This window comes from Dromiciops gliroides, chromosome 5, assembly GCF_019393635.1.
Source record: "Dromiciops gliroides isolate mDroGli1 chromosome 5, mDroGli1.pri, whole genome shotgun sequence".
Classification (NCBI taxonomy): Eukaryota; Metazoa; Chordata; class Mammalia; order Microbiotheria; family Microbiotheriidae; genus Dromiciops; species Dromiciops gliroides.
The window spans coordinates 94,983,739-94,998,255 of record NC_057865.1 but is presented as its reverse complement, the minus strand read 5'-3'; the positions used below and the strand labels follow the sequence as shown (position 1 = coordinate 94,998,255).

The window sequence follows — 14,517 nt, the reverse complement described above, 5'->3', positions numbered from 1 at the left end:
ACCAAATTTTTATATGGGCAGGCTTCTTTGAACTAAGGCAACAAAAACAGAAAATACAGCAATTAAGTTGTAAACTACAATACTTCAGACGATGACTAAAAAGAAAAAGTCAAAATATCAAAGTGATTTGGCAAAGGTTTTTTTTTTTCTTTTTAAAAATTTAAATAAAAAAACAACAACATCCACATAGAGACTTATCTGCTTGAGGGTTGGTGAAGTATTAAAAAGTAGAAGGTTAAAAAATGAAGATAATCAAGCCCAAATAATGACAAAAATAATGTATTTTCCTTAAATATCTGAACCACACTATCATGAGGCATTTATGTCCGTCCCATGTCTGTAACGCAATGTGAAATAAAAAAAATCAGATACTGCAACTGCTTAGACACCCAAACCCCCTCTTCTCACAAGGCTCATTTGACTCCCCATCCGGCAACCTTTCATTGGAAAACTACAGTGTATCCACGGCCTTTCCTTTCCTCCTCTTGGCCTCTAAAGTTCTTCTTTGGTCCTGCTCAGTTTTGTGCTGTGATCTTCTACAAATGCACTCAAGTGCTCCAAATCTCTCTTCTCATTTTCAAATTTAATCGGGTTGTTTTTGTCTGTGCGAGGAGCAAAATAGATGGTGGGAAATCCTTCCACTTTGTAGTGGTCGTTGGTCACATCGTTGGCGGTGGCATCCATCTTCGCTATGACCAGGTTTTTCTGATGCTTGTACTTCTTCCCCAATTCGGTGTACACAGGTTCTAGCTGCTTACAGTGTCCACACCAGGGGGCATAGAACTCGATGAGGACGTCTGACTTGGGGTCCATCACTATAGAGTCAAATGTCTTACCCACCACAATCGTTACAGGCCCTTTGTTGTTTTTGGGCACAGGCTGGGATTTGATGATTGCCTTTAGTTTGCCTATGGGGAAAAGGAGAGATGTAATCGGTGTGCTACAGATCCCACTGCAATAGCCCCCGAAGGGAGAAGCTTCTCAACCTGGCAAACATGACTAGGCTTCCTTTGTAAGGGCAGCTAAGCTTCAGTATGACTTCCACCTCTGAGCTCCCATAAGGCTGCCCTAAACTGCCATGGCAGGATTGCTAGCATTCTATCCCTGATAATCCACACCTTAATGACCCACCACCCACCCCCTTTAAAATGTAAATATCCCTTAGAAAGGTATCTCATTAACTCCTTAAAGGTAAATTATCAGATTCATTCAACATCTTAATTAGAAGACAGCAGGTCCACATAAGGACCAGGACTGGTAACTTTGTTATTAGGAAGGAGGGAGGCAGGGCTAACATGAAGGCATGGAAGATAACATGGAAACTGCCTGCTTCAACATAGCTCTCTGGAGTCAGACCTATTTGGCAGGAAGAATGCTCCTTGACTGATATCAAAGAGATAAAATATTATGACACTTCATTTATCTAGTTCTATTAGGGACTGAGGGGGTAGGGGGTCCCACATTAAGTGAGTTTTCAAGGCATTTATAAACAACAAAATGTGTTTTATTTTAAAATTTTTGGATGGATCCAAGGAACTTAAGTCTTTAAAAAAAAAATCACGCCTAGTCTTCTTAGAGGATTACTGCTATTTTCTGTTTATTTTAATTTGTCACTGACAAGTAGCAGCTGACAGCAGAAAAGAGTATTCCTGCTTGTACTCAATCTAGTCCTCCATTCTAACAAGCTTAAACAAGAGTCAAAAGACTAAAGCTAAAGGGGCTTTCCAATGAGTAAAGTGCATGAAAACAAGTTGTATATAATAGAACTCCATGGCTTCATATGGAATCCTTTTTTAATCTGTTTTTGTTATATTCATGTTTGTTGGTGTTTGTTAGAACCAGAGTAACAAAAAATAAATTATTAGAAAAAATAAAGCACATATAGGTGCTGTTTTGTTTCGTTCTTAGTGTTGGCCTTTATGATACCTATTTGATGTGCTCTGAGGCCTTTTTTGCTTATTTCCTTTTGGACTATTTATCGGATAGCTGAGATTGCCAGAATAGTCTTTCTATGCATGAGTAATTATAACTGTGAAATGGATAATAAATCTTACATTTTAAAGCAAGATTAAGAAGAGACTATGCATATGCATTACCAAAGGGAAGAATATAATGGAGACTATTATAATCAGTCCTTGAGGGAAAGCTTAGGAACCCACCCCATAATTCAATAAATGTTTATTAAGCCTACTGTACTATATGCCAGGCACTTGCTGTAGGCTACACGGATGGTTTTGTTTTAATTGCCGCTGCTTTCTTCTGCATTAGTTTTGTTCTCTATGCTCAGGGGGACTTGAGGCTGTGCTCAGCCCCTTCCCTTTGCAAGGAAATGCAGGTGCTGCTCAGTCCTCTGACCACAGAAGGAGAAAAGGAAATAAGTTATAAGTGGGAGGAGGTCTATGCTTCTCAAAAGGAGAGGCTGAGACTAGTTATAACCCGCACCAAAGACCTCTGAGATTCTACTTCACACAGCACAGATGAAGAATTCATGGTGGCCCAGCCTTTAAAGACTTCAATGGCTTCCGAGATTTCACCTGATATAACTCACCTTTTTTGAATGCCAGCACAAAGTCTCTCAGAGTGTCGGAATCAAATTCCTCTGGTTCCATGGCATACTTCTTGCCACCCTCAGCTAGGATCGCTACATTGATCTCTTCACCACTGTCGCTAAGTCCCAAGTCCTTTACTTCAGAAGAATAGTCATCCTCATCAGCAATGGCAAATGTGTATTCAGGGAAGTCCTTAGCGACTTCCAACACCTTGTTCCTCCAATACTGAGTAGCTGAAACCAATTCGAATACATGACAATTAATGAAAGAACCTGCACTGAAAGTTTGTGGTTCAAGCTTCATGAAATACTTACAGTTCTGCTTAGAATAGATGCTAACAAGGCACAAATTCTGTGTTTTCTATACAATATCTAGAACAAAAGATTAACTATACTTTTTTTTGGTGAGGCAATTGGGGTTAAGTGACAAGTGTCTGAGGCCAGACTTGAACTCAGGTCCTCCTGACTCCAGGGCTGGTGCTCTTTCCACTGAGCCACCTAGCTGCCCCAAATTTTTAAAATTATGAACTTAAAAATCACCTATAGATCAAAATATTTTAATAGACAACAAATTAATGGATTATATATGAAACCATGAACTTTGTTATGCAGTTTGTTTTTTTAAAGGCATGTATTAAATGTAACTGTTGCCTTTTATGTCACTTCTGATTTTTTCTTCTTTTTTCTTTTTTGGTGGGGTAATGAGGGTTAAGTGACTTGCCCAGGGTCACACAGCTAGTGAGTGTCAAGTGTCTGGGGCTGGATTTGAACTCAGATCCTCCTGACTCCAGGGCCCGTGCTTTATCCACTGTGCCACCTAGCCGCCCCTCTTCTATGTATTTTTGTTTGTTTGGGTTTTTTTTTTTTTTTGCGGGGCAATGGGTGTTAAGTGACTTGCCCAGGGTCACACAGCTAGTAAGTGTCAAGTGTCTGAGGCCGGATTTGAACTCAGGTACTCCTGAATCCAGGGCCTGTGCTTTATCCACTGCGCCACCTAGCCATCCCTCTTCTATGTATTTTTTAAGCCTTTTTGCAGTCTCTTTTACTTTTAAAAATATAGTTAATCTAGGGACAGCTAGGTGGCACAGTGGAAAGAGCACCGGCCCTGGAGTCAGGAGGACCTGAGTTCAAGTCTGGCCTCAGACACTTGACACTCACTAGCTGTGTGACCCTGGGCAAGTCACTTAACCCCAATTGCCTCACCAAAAAAACAATGTTTCCACTCAATTTTAAAAATCTAAACTTTTCAAAGGAGGTAAGTAAATTCACATGCCTGCTAAGTCTGGTGAAAACCATGTATGTATTAAAACAGACTAAGCTAAATGTCAGGGAAGCTGGCTTCTAGTCCAGGTGTCATGCCACTAGCTCTAGCTGAATGCCCCTGCACTTGGGCAAGTCACTTCAAAGAGGTGAAGTTTCCTTATTTGCAAAAAATTCTTATGGTGCCTTCCAGAAATATGATTCTGGTCCTAGTCTACGCTGGATATTCTGTTCTAGGGAGAATAAAACAAATGGTTTTGCAGAATAGAAATGGAATAATCAAGAGTGATTCTGGAGGTGTCAAATGTCACAAAAGAAAACCTATCTGGTGCAAAAGCTAGGAGTCATGGCACCTTCAGAGACCTCTAAAGAAAGATTTCAAGTGATTAAGTGGGTGACTTGCTGGACAGATATTCTCACTTACCAACTCTATAGTCAAAACTGAAGTCCACAGTGTAATAGACAACCACCAGAGGCCGCTTAGCATATCTCTTGGCATCATTGGCCGTTGTTCGATGACCGACTAATGGCACAGCATGCTTCACCACATGATCCTTGATGGTAGCTCCTTCAGTGGATTCCTGTTCCAAACATAAATGACTGATATGAAGTCCAATACATTAGTGATTAGTGATTTCATCACTAGCATAGTTCTTAGCCAACAAAGGACAGAGAGAGGGGTGATGTGATAGAAAGCCATATATTCTAAAAGACTTTGTTTACTGCTAGAAAAATTACCCAATGTAGCAAGCATAGTGACCATGATAGCACTATTACCAGTATTACCTTACTGAAAGAGGAAACGCTCAGGAATGGCTTATACAAAGGAAAGGGATCTTTTAAAGTTTCTTTCAGCGCTAAAATTTTGACTTAACTGTGGAAATGGGCTAAAATTCCTTACATGGGTAGATCCAAATCATTATTTTTGTAAGTAATAACATATGGCATTTATTTTATCATCATCATTATTCATTTGCATCCAAAATAAGAGATCAAACACAGGAACTACTAAACTCTAAACAGGAAAAAGCTAAAGACCCTGAGTTCACTGAAAGTCTTCACTTAATACAAACTACAGAAATTATACCACAGAAGAAAAACAAATGACAAAAATGGCACAGAAGTCTTAAATTATTTAGAAAAGTAGCTGGGCATAATAATTTTTTTTTTGTGGGGCAAATGGGGGTTGAGTGACTTGCCCAGGGTCACACAGCTAGTAAGCCTCGAATGTCTGAGTGCAGATTTGAACTCAGGTCCTCCTGAATCTAGGGCCTGTGCTTTATCCACTGTGCCACCTAGCTGCCCCCAGCTGGGCATAATATTGGAATTACAAAAAGCCCTTTGAGTTTAATGGCATAACCAATTCTACTAAGAGGAAACATCAAAAAACCTATAACCACCATAAACAGATACATTCTCCCACGATATCTGACAGAAAAAACAAAAACATTTCAGTCCTATATCCAGCAGGATATGGGGCAGCTACTGCCACAGTAAAAACCACAGAAGGAAATATGGAACTATGGACCAATACTCTCAAGGACAGGCAACAAACACCACCATGACAGAAGCAACTTTTAGAAAGCTACAGAAGATCTGAGGAAAGGCACACTGGATGATTACAGCAAGATGACAAAAATTACAACTGATCGCATCAATTATCTAGCTAGTACATACAACAGAAAATTTGAATGCCATACAGGGCAATAAAAGGCAACAAAAAATAAGCATGCAGAAAAAAATCCAGAAAACAAAAGATACCCTACTAATAAGAAATCCTTGATTCCTTTAATCAGAAAAACTGAAAACAAGAGTCAATACAAAAAGTCAAAGTAGCAAAGAGCAAAATCAACTATTTAACGTCAATCAAAAACCTCACTAGAGAAGCTTGAGAAGTAAAGAAATCAGGGGCTAGAAAGAATCCCTGAGGTAGGGTATGGAACATTTCTGGTTGTCTATGCAGTTGGGTCAAACGAACAGAAAGTTCCAACACTGTTAACATAATCAATGAAAAAAGTCACCATCAGGGAAGTAACTGAAAGCCTTGCTGGCTTCTCAGAAAAACTACAAAGTGGCCAAATAACATCCACAAGTATCGGCTTGCATGCTTCCCAGTGGCACGTGAATTATTAGCAAGGCATTTTACCAGGCATACAACCCAATTCCACTTTTTTTTTTCCTTCTACTTTTCTTAAGATAAGGCACTGCATCTCTGTTAAAGGACAAGAAAACTCACAGCCCCTTATTTGTAGGCCAATTATGTGTTTGTACATTTTATACAAAGCATTCACAACTTCTATCATGAAAAAAAATTCTATAGACACAAAAAGATATACTGGCCAAGGAGCAATAGGAATATGCCCAGGAGCATTGTGGGGCTCAAATGCAATGCCTCTATAGAAATCACTTTGCAAACCTTAAAGCACTATAGAAATGCCAGTTATTTTCATCATTGTTATTAATTGGCCTCCTGTTGGTGAGGACTTCGTTCCCTGAGCCTTTTCACTGCACTCTTGAGCTCAGACAATGTTTACAGAGCAGTACAAGGACATCCTAGTAAATATTTATTTACTTAAAAACTGGGGGAGAGGGTGTGTGTGTGGGGGGGGAGTTTAATCTACACTAACACTTTCTTAAGCTAGACAACTAAGGAAACAATAAATCAAGCTGGGATTTGTACCAGTTCTCCATTTCTTGGATATAAATTGTTCACACTGAAAATTTAACAACCAGCTGTCCTGAGCACTTTCCAGTTGGCTCCAGCAGACCCCTGAGCATACCAAGTCCAAAGATTTGTTTAAAAAACAGCTTTCTAATTCTGTAATCACTTAACTGGCTACTCAGAAAGTGCCATAACATGCATGCTGCCTTTGATAAGGCAAAGTCTTTAGCTCAGTTCCTTACTCATGTTTTTTCATGTACTATAAATACATAAAAAAGACCCAAGTGTAATGGAGAGTGATAAAGGATTTGATGCAGATGTGAAAAAATATTATCTATTTAAAACATGCCCACACAATGTTAAAAAATGATTCATTTTTTAAATGGCATTTTTTTTTCAGGGAGACCATTTAAGTCCATTATAGATCTGCATACCCTTAAATACATTATTTTTCTCCTAAATGGAGCCAAGTATGACTTCCAAATTAAAGGAAATAACCAAAATACCTAACAACTGCATATGGATGATATCGAGTTATTCAATCCCACTTAAAGAAAAAGTGAAATAGCTTCTTCAATCTGAAATTTTTTCCCAATGATATCAAAATATCATTTTGACTTAACTAGTATAAAATTCAACATACACTAAGGAAAGATAAAATATTTAAGGTGATATCTACAGATACCTTGGTCTCCTCTGTGCAAAAAAATCAGGAAGAAGGCTGTGGTTGGATACATCAAAAAAGCAATTAACATTTATGTTCGGTGGGGGCTGGGCTTGGCTCAGTCTAGTCCCTGGTAGTTAAGTTTGCTATTGGAATAACTGCTAACAGAAACAGATTTACTTAGCCATAGAAGGAAAAGGTTCTTCAACAAGAGTAGGCATTGAAGATAATGTGACTTAATTTATATGACAGCTTTATATGGACAGCTAGGTGGTACAGTGGATAGAGCACCAGGAAGATCGGAGTTCAGATCTGGCCTCAGACACTTACTAGCTGTGCGACTCCAGACAAGTCACTTAACCCTGTTTGCCTCAGTTTCTTCATCTGTAAAATGGGCTGGAAAAGGAAATGGCAAACCACTCCAGTATCTTTGCCAAGAAAATCCCAAATAGGGTCACAAAGAGTTGGACAGGGCTGAACAATAAAAGGGTTTTCTATGCATTATATCACTTGAGTCTGAGGTAGGTGAACGTGTGATCTTACACAGAAGTTACCTTCAACAAAGCAGATTATAACCTACCCATGCCTGTCCATCCTACTAAACTCTTGCCCATGTCCTCCCCAAAGTCTGCCAGAAGGAATCACAATTACACAGCTAATAAATATGGGAAGGAGTACTCATACCAAGTCCAGTTCTCTATCTTCAAGACCACAATGCTATGCTAGATTTATAAGAGATTCACAACACTTGTTTCATTCAAAAACAAATACATCAATAGTGGAAAAAAGTTCAATTAGAAGACAATTCACTTACCTTACCTAGTCAGATGATAAATAGAAAAGCTTCTTAGCATACAAAATACAGTATTTGGCCTTGTACTACTGAATCTCCATTCAAGTCCTACTCTGATGCCTAGTTACAGCAAGGACATGACCTTGGGTTTTTAAAGGCTATACCAGCAGAATATAAGTTCTAGCAGATCTTTCAGTGGACAGTGAATCTGTTGGGTGAAGACCAGCCTCTCTCAAAGTGAAGAGACCCAATCCATCCCAACACTGGCACAGTAAGACCCACATGAACTGAAGCAGAGAGAAATGTACTATATACAAAATAACAGCATTAGTGTAAGATGATCTGCTGGGAAGCACGTGGTTATTTTCAGCAGGGCAATGATCCAATATAACTCTGAAGAACTTAGGAAAATTGCAGTTCATCTACAGAGAAAGAACTGATGGTATCTGAAAACAGATAAATTTTTTTTTTGACAATTCCTTAATCTGAAGTTTTGTTTCATCTGTTTTCTCTCACAACCTAGATAATGTAGAATTGTTTGCCATGATTACTCATATATAATTTATGTTGAATTGTTTGAGTTTTTGGGGTGGGGGTGGGAGGGGAGGAAGAAAAGTTGGAACACAAAGTTAAAAAAAATTGATGTCAAAATTTGCTTTTTTACATGTAATTTGGAAAATAAAAGTCTAAAAACCAACACTGGCACAGTGAAGGCCCCCCTCCCTGCCAAATGATCTATTAGGACAGGGTAGGATTGTGAGTGACACAAGTGGAGGGATTTATCCACTGATGTGTCCAGAGAACTACCTATGTCACAGTGGTGTGAGGGAAATACTTTGTAAAGTACAGCACCACAGAAATAGGAGTTACCATTATCAGAGTCCAGGCCGGTACCTGAGTTTTAAGTTAGTCTGGATGAAAAAACTCCCTGGCAGTTAAATAAGAAACACTAAGAAATGTCACAATGGGTAGCAGAAGGCAACACTTTCCCCTACTAGTGTCAAGGGCAGGAAAAAATAATCATTAATCTTGGCTGGCTTGGGTATAGTCTTGCCAGCTGCCCTGGTATGGCTGAGATGCCCTCTGGGATTCTGTCATTCTGCCAGAGGTGCCCACTGACACATGGACATGTACACAATTCAGATCAATAATCTAATGCCAAGTCTTCCAGTAAACAATAAAAATTAATTGATAGGCAATGTTTGTGTTTTACTAGCTCAAGCAGATCTCAAACCAAGGATATTTTGGGAGTTTTGGCCTTAGAACCCAGACTAGTGAATGTGGCTCTGATGACATGGTAAGGAAGGAAATCTCACTTTTTAAACAGAAAAAAGGCAGATCATTAAAGTAAACTGCCCAGGGGGCAGCTAGGTGGCACAGTGGATAAAGCACTGGCCTTGGATTCAGGAGGACCTGAGTTAAAATCCAGCCTCAGACACTTGACACTAGCTCTGGGACCCTGGGCAAGTCGCTTAACCCTCATTGCCCCACAAAACAAAACAAAAAAAAAGTAAACTACCCAACAATCAGTGTTTTATTTTGTTTTACACAACAATGAATGAACTTTCAGCCCCATTCAGATGCCTGGGAAATATCACTCACCTTAATGTCTAAAATATTGATTTTTCGTTCATACTTAGAATGAAATTTTTCTGGCTGCATCACAACCAACTTTCCAGAAGAGACTTTCAGGAATTTTGCAACTTCATCATTGAAAGTATGGTGAAATTTGTAATCTTCCCTCATGTTGTTTGCTGGGAAATGAAGGAGGGGGCAAGTAAGAATCTCTGAAATTTAGTACCTGAGTCAGCCAAAATATTTAGATCCTAAGTATTGGAACTTTTAAAACACAAGAGAATCTTTCCCACATAAAAGAAACAAAGCTAAAAGTATTAGCTATTACCAATGATCAAAATGGTAAATAGAGATGAAGTAAATTAAATGAGAAAGTGAGTTGATGAAAAAATAGGATTTAATTTACATGCAACTTGTGCCTCTGTTATACGAATGAAATAAGTATCTGTATTTGATATCTGTTGTTAAATCTACAATTCTGGCTTTGAGTCATCTTTTGTGATGGTAGGGAGCCTTTTTTCAAAGCACAGTTTTTATTTCTACTCCATTCCTATATTTATTTTCTATTCTTTTTTTTTTTTTTTTTTTGTGGGGCAGTGGGGGTTAAGCGACTTGCCCAGGGTCACACAGCTAGTAAGTGTTAGGTGTCTGAGGTCAGATTTGAACTCAGGTACTCCTGACTCCAGGGCCGGTGCTCTATCCACTGCGCCACCTAGCTGCCCCCCTTTATTTTCTATTCTAAAGAGAACTTCCCAGAAAAGAAATCCTGTCATAATCTGACACAGAGACCACCCCAGGGCATAATCAGAGGAATCCACCTTAATAGAACTCTACCAGATCTCTATAAACTTTGTGTCAAATATTTCTATGACCTGATTCTTCCATATACAGGCATTACAAGACATTAAATGAGCAGTTAGGTAGGAGTGGTTAAAGTCCTGTCATGGGGGGCAGCTAGGTGGCGCAGTGGATAAAGCACAGGCCTTGGATTCAGGAGGACCTGAGTTCAAATGTGACCTCAGACACTTGACACTTACTAGCTGTGTAACCCTGAGAAAGTCACTTAACCCTCACTGCCCTGCAAAAAAACAAACCAAAAAAGTGGCTTAAAATCCGGCCATGGGAACTTCCTAGCTTTGTGACTCTGGGCTAATCATTCTCAGCCTCAGTTTCTTTATCTGTAAAACAGGGATAATAGTAGCACCTACTCTACAGGGTTGTTGTGAGGATCAAATGGGATCGGATGAGTGCTCTGCAAAACCTGAGGCTCTCTCTCTCTCTCTCTCTCTCTATTTTTTTTTTGGGGGGGTGGGCAATGGGGTTTAAGTGACTTGCCCAGGGTCACACAGCTAGTGTCAAGTGTCTGAGGCTGGATTTGAACTCAGGTCCTCCTGAATCCAGGGCTGGTGCTTTATCCACTCACTGCGCCACCTAGCTGTCCCTCTCTTTATATTTTTAATTATTGGTTCTTTCAGGGTCAAGATCAATTCTTTTTCAGGTTGTAGATAACCACACAATGACATCAACCTGAGTACTAAGCATATGTGAACAGAACAGAATTTTGTGTCATTCCTACAAAAGCAGCAGTGGATATATAGACAGGAGAGAACCACTAGTCACCACACCTTTGTGAATTAGTTCTGATTGTTTTCTTATCATCTGAAACATACTGAAGGAGTAGAAATTTAGGAGAAGGAGCACTAAGAAGTCTCCACCGATCATGGGACAAGTATGGGGAAAGCAGGCCTGAAGATGGCATTGCAGTCAGGGTATGGGTCACAGAACAAGGATGATTCTGGGCACATGGGGGTTAAAGAAGAGGCAGCACCATGAGGGAGGTAGAGGTGGGAGAGCACCCAAAGACAAAACTGTGCTTAGGGTTTTCATTGATTTCTGATGTTGTGGTATTTTGAATCAACATCAAAAACAGTGATGGGGATTTTATTTGAACAGGCCTGACATAATGGAAATAACAATGATTTTGGAGTTATATGATCTGGGTTCAAATTTCTACCCTACGGCTTTATATCTGCTTGACCTCAGATAAGTCTTTTTATCTCATCATAAAAGAAGTGGGATGGACTAGATCATTTTCTAAGAGATCTATCGGTACTTCTTACCTCATAGGGCTTTTGTGGGGAAAGCATTTTGTTAAAACTCAAAGCACTACATCAAAGAGTTCTGGGGTTTGGAGGGGAGGGGGAAGAAAAGGACACAATGAGTTTAGATACAACAAAACAAATGTGCTTGGGTAGCAAAGCCCAGAAGCACAGTGTTGGTCATTCTCCTTCTCACTCATGGAAATGCAACTTACCAGTTTCCTGATAGAGCTGGTAAGCTTGGTCATCAGCACCTTTGAAGACGCCAATGATGATAACGTCATTTCCATCCTTCAGGAATTCCTGGACTTGTTTCACAGCCAGAATTTCTTTGGATGGAGGTTCAGACTGTTCAATCATGTAGTCCACAATACCTAGAACCAAAGAACAGGTCTAAGAAGGGTAACTCGGTCCAGACATATCAACTGTTGCTTTCCAGACTGACAGCTTTGGCCTCTGTGCTGGCCCATCCCTGCTTCAAGTGCATCTTACAAGCAGGTTTTTACTAATGCTTCTCTTCCTGACAACTCCCAAATCATGGTGCTATTCCTCCCCAGTATAATCTTAAGGAAAAGGCCAATACCATATTTTTCTCGTGGGCCACTGTAATCAAAAGCTTTCCCCTTTCGGAAGATCTTCAGAGTTGGGTATCCAGTGACATCGAACCTCTTGGCCAGCTCGGTTTCTTCGATGGCATCTACTTTAGCTAAGGGAATGGGTGGAGAACGTTTACTGAGTTCTTTTGCAGCTTTCTCATATTCTGGAGCAAGTTTCTTGCAGTGCCCACACCTGTCAAAGGAGAAGCATGTTTTACAGGTGAACAACTCCAACAAGGATGAACCCAATTGCAGAATTTCAGAAGGGACCTTAGAGGCATTCTATATTAGGAAAGGAATTCTTACCAAAACCTTCAAGTCAAGCTAACTCAGTAGATGGGAAACCGAATCCTCCATTCACAGAACAAAAAATAAGACAAAGTCTAAGATGAACAGCACTATGCTGTCTAGGATTTCTCCCAACTGCCACCCCTAAAGTCAAGTTGGGGTCTCCATTTAAATATTCATCACTGCACAATTTAGACAGGTGGGGAAATGAAGATTAAAATTTAATTTCTTTAACCTATTAAGTTCTGGCAGTTTTCCCAAAGAGAAGACCTGACTCCTTTCCTAGCCATTAAGATCAGGGCAGCTAGGTGGCACAGTGGATAAAGCACTGGCCCTGGATTCAGGAGGACCTGAGTTCAAATCCAGGCTCAGACACTTGACACTTAACTAGCTGTGTGACCTTGGGCAAGTCACTTAACTCTCACTGCCCTGCAAACAAACAAACAAAAAATGATCAATGCATCCAGGAAATAATGAATACTAAGTTTATCTTAATCAGCTACAATTAAGAATAGGGAATTTTCTGCTCTGACACACATTAGTTGAGTGATCCTGGAAAAATCACTGAATCCAATCTGTGCCTCAGGTCCAGTCTCTAGAGACTGTCTATTAGTCTTTGCAGCTGCATCAGAGCAAACTTCCTCATCAGGATCTTTCTATTCTAAAGAAATCACGGATCTAGTCCAAGAAAAAAAGTGTTGCTTATCAGAGGAATGCACCTATATTTAAGTCTTCTATACATAATCATGTTGCTTTATATAAAAGAAAATTAAGGCATGATAAAAATATCACTAATTGATTAGTTGAAGACATTCTGAATTAGTAGAAACGCTTATAGAAGATTTTTTAAAGAAAGACAGTTTCATTAGTTTCTATTATATGCATTAAGTGACACTTGTTGAGGTCATTAAAGACTTACCACTCAAATCAGCTGGGTAGCAAATGTTTGCATGCAAATAGGTATTTGAAGTATTTAAAACAATCTCTGGTTATCTGGTTTATAATATTAATTTGTACTATCAATAAGAATTTAAGAAAGTAGAGCGCCTACTCTATTAAAAAAAAAGATTACATTTAACCTCCAGACTGCAAATTTATTCTAAGACTTAGCTGATGGCCACCATTCCTAGACCAACTTGACAATAACCCCCTTCTTTACGTTTTTTGCCAATATTTATACTGCTTTGTTCACTTATTTTCCCCCTCATTATTGTTCATCTTCTTTTCCCAATGAGTCTGTGAGCTCACACTTTCTTTCAGAGCCTCATTACCACTGTATCTAACTCAGGGCTGGGCAAGGTGAAGGTGCTTAATAATTATTTAATTGCAAGGTGATAGTCATCTTACCAAGGAGCATAGAACTCCACCAAAATGATATCTGCATCATTCACTACTTCATCGAAGTTATCTTTGGTAAGAACCAGGGTCACTTCAGGTGGAGGGGTCCAGTTGGGTTGGGAAACCTCTTTGACTTTAGCAACAATGTCTGAAAGAAACCAGATGAGAATGATCCAATTTCTCAGTTACTTTCTTCGACACCAGAAAATGAATGAAGAATCCCTTCGAGGAGAATGAGCAGGCTCTACATCATGGATGTAGAACCATCTGGAAAGGACCAAGGAACGGAAGCAGGTGATGGTGAGCAGAAGGGCAGACATAAAATAAAGGCCAACCTTAGAAATCTGCTAGAAGACAAATCCCTTCAGGGTGCTGTCTTTCATTCTCTGGCTCTGTACTGCTACCACTCCTGACCACCTTTTCCTACCTTCAGCCTTGGATTTCATTACAACTTCCACATCTTATATACTTCAGCCAATCAAAGCTTTCTGTAGCCAAGAGGGTTACATCCCTTGGGTTCTCTTAATTGCCCCCTAATGACCACTTAAATGACCTTTACATCACCTGCTGACATGGCCCCAGGAGGCACTTAACCATATTCCCTTGGGCCCAGACATATTATACAGCTATATTTCTTTTTTTTTTCCTGACCCTTTCATTTTATTTATTTTTTTTAATTAATAAAGTATTTTAT

At 39.5% G+C, this 14,517-nt stretch overlaps 1 protein-coding gene across 1 annotated transcript in view; it reads right to left on the bottom strand.

Annotated features, from left to right (window-relative positions):
• Positions 1-263: 263 nt before the first annotated feature.
• The window catches only part of PDIA4 (protein disulfide isomerase family A member 4), a 37,673-nt gene continuing 23,419 nt past the window's right edge, over positions 264-14,517 (bottom strand). Inside the window, exons 4-10 of the mRNA XM_043966569.1 lie at positions 13,833-13,971; positions 12,185-12,390; positions 11,817-11,975; positions 9,530-9,681; positions 4,233-4,389; positions 2,549-2,782; positions 264-908 (exon numbers count right to left, since the gene is read on the bottom strand). Coding sequence (XP_043822504.1) covers positions 493-908; positions 2,549-2,782; positions 4,233-4,389; positions 9,530-9,681; positions 11,817-11,975; positions 12,185-12,390; positions 13,833-13,971 — 1,463 coding nt within the window. The 3' untranslated portion in view covers positions 264-492. The remainder of the gene's footprint in view (positions 909-2,548; positions 2,783-4,232; positions 4,390-9,529; positions 9,682-11,816; positions 11,976-12,184; positions 12,391-13,832; positions 13,972-14,517) is intronic.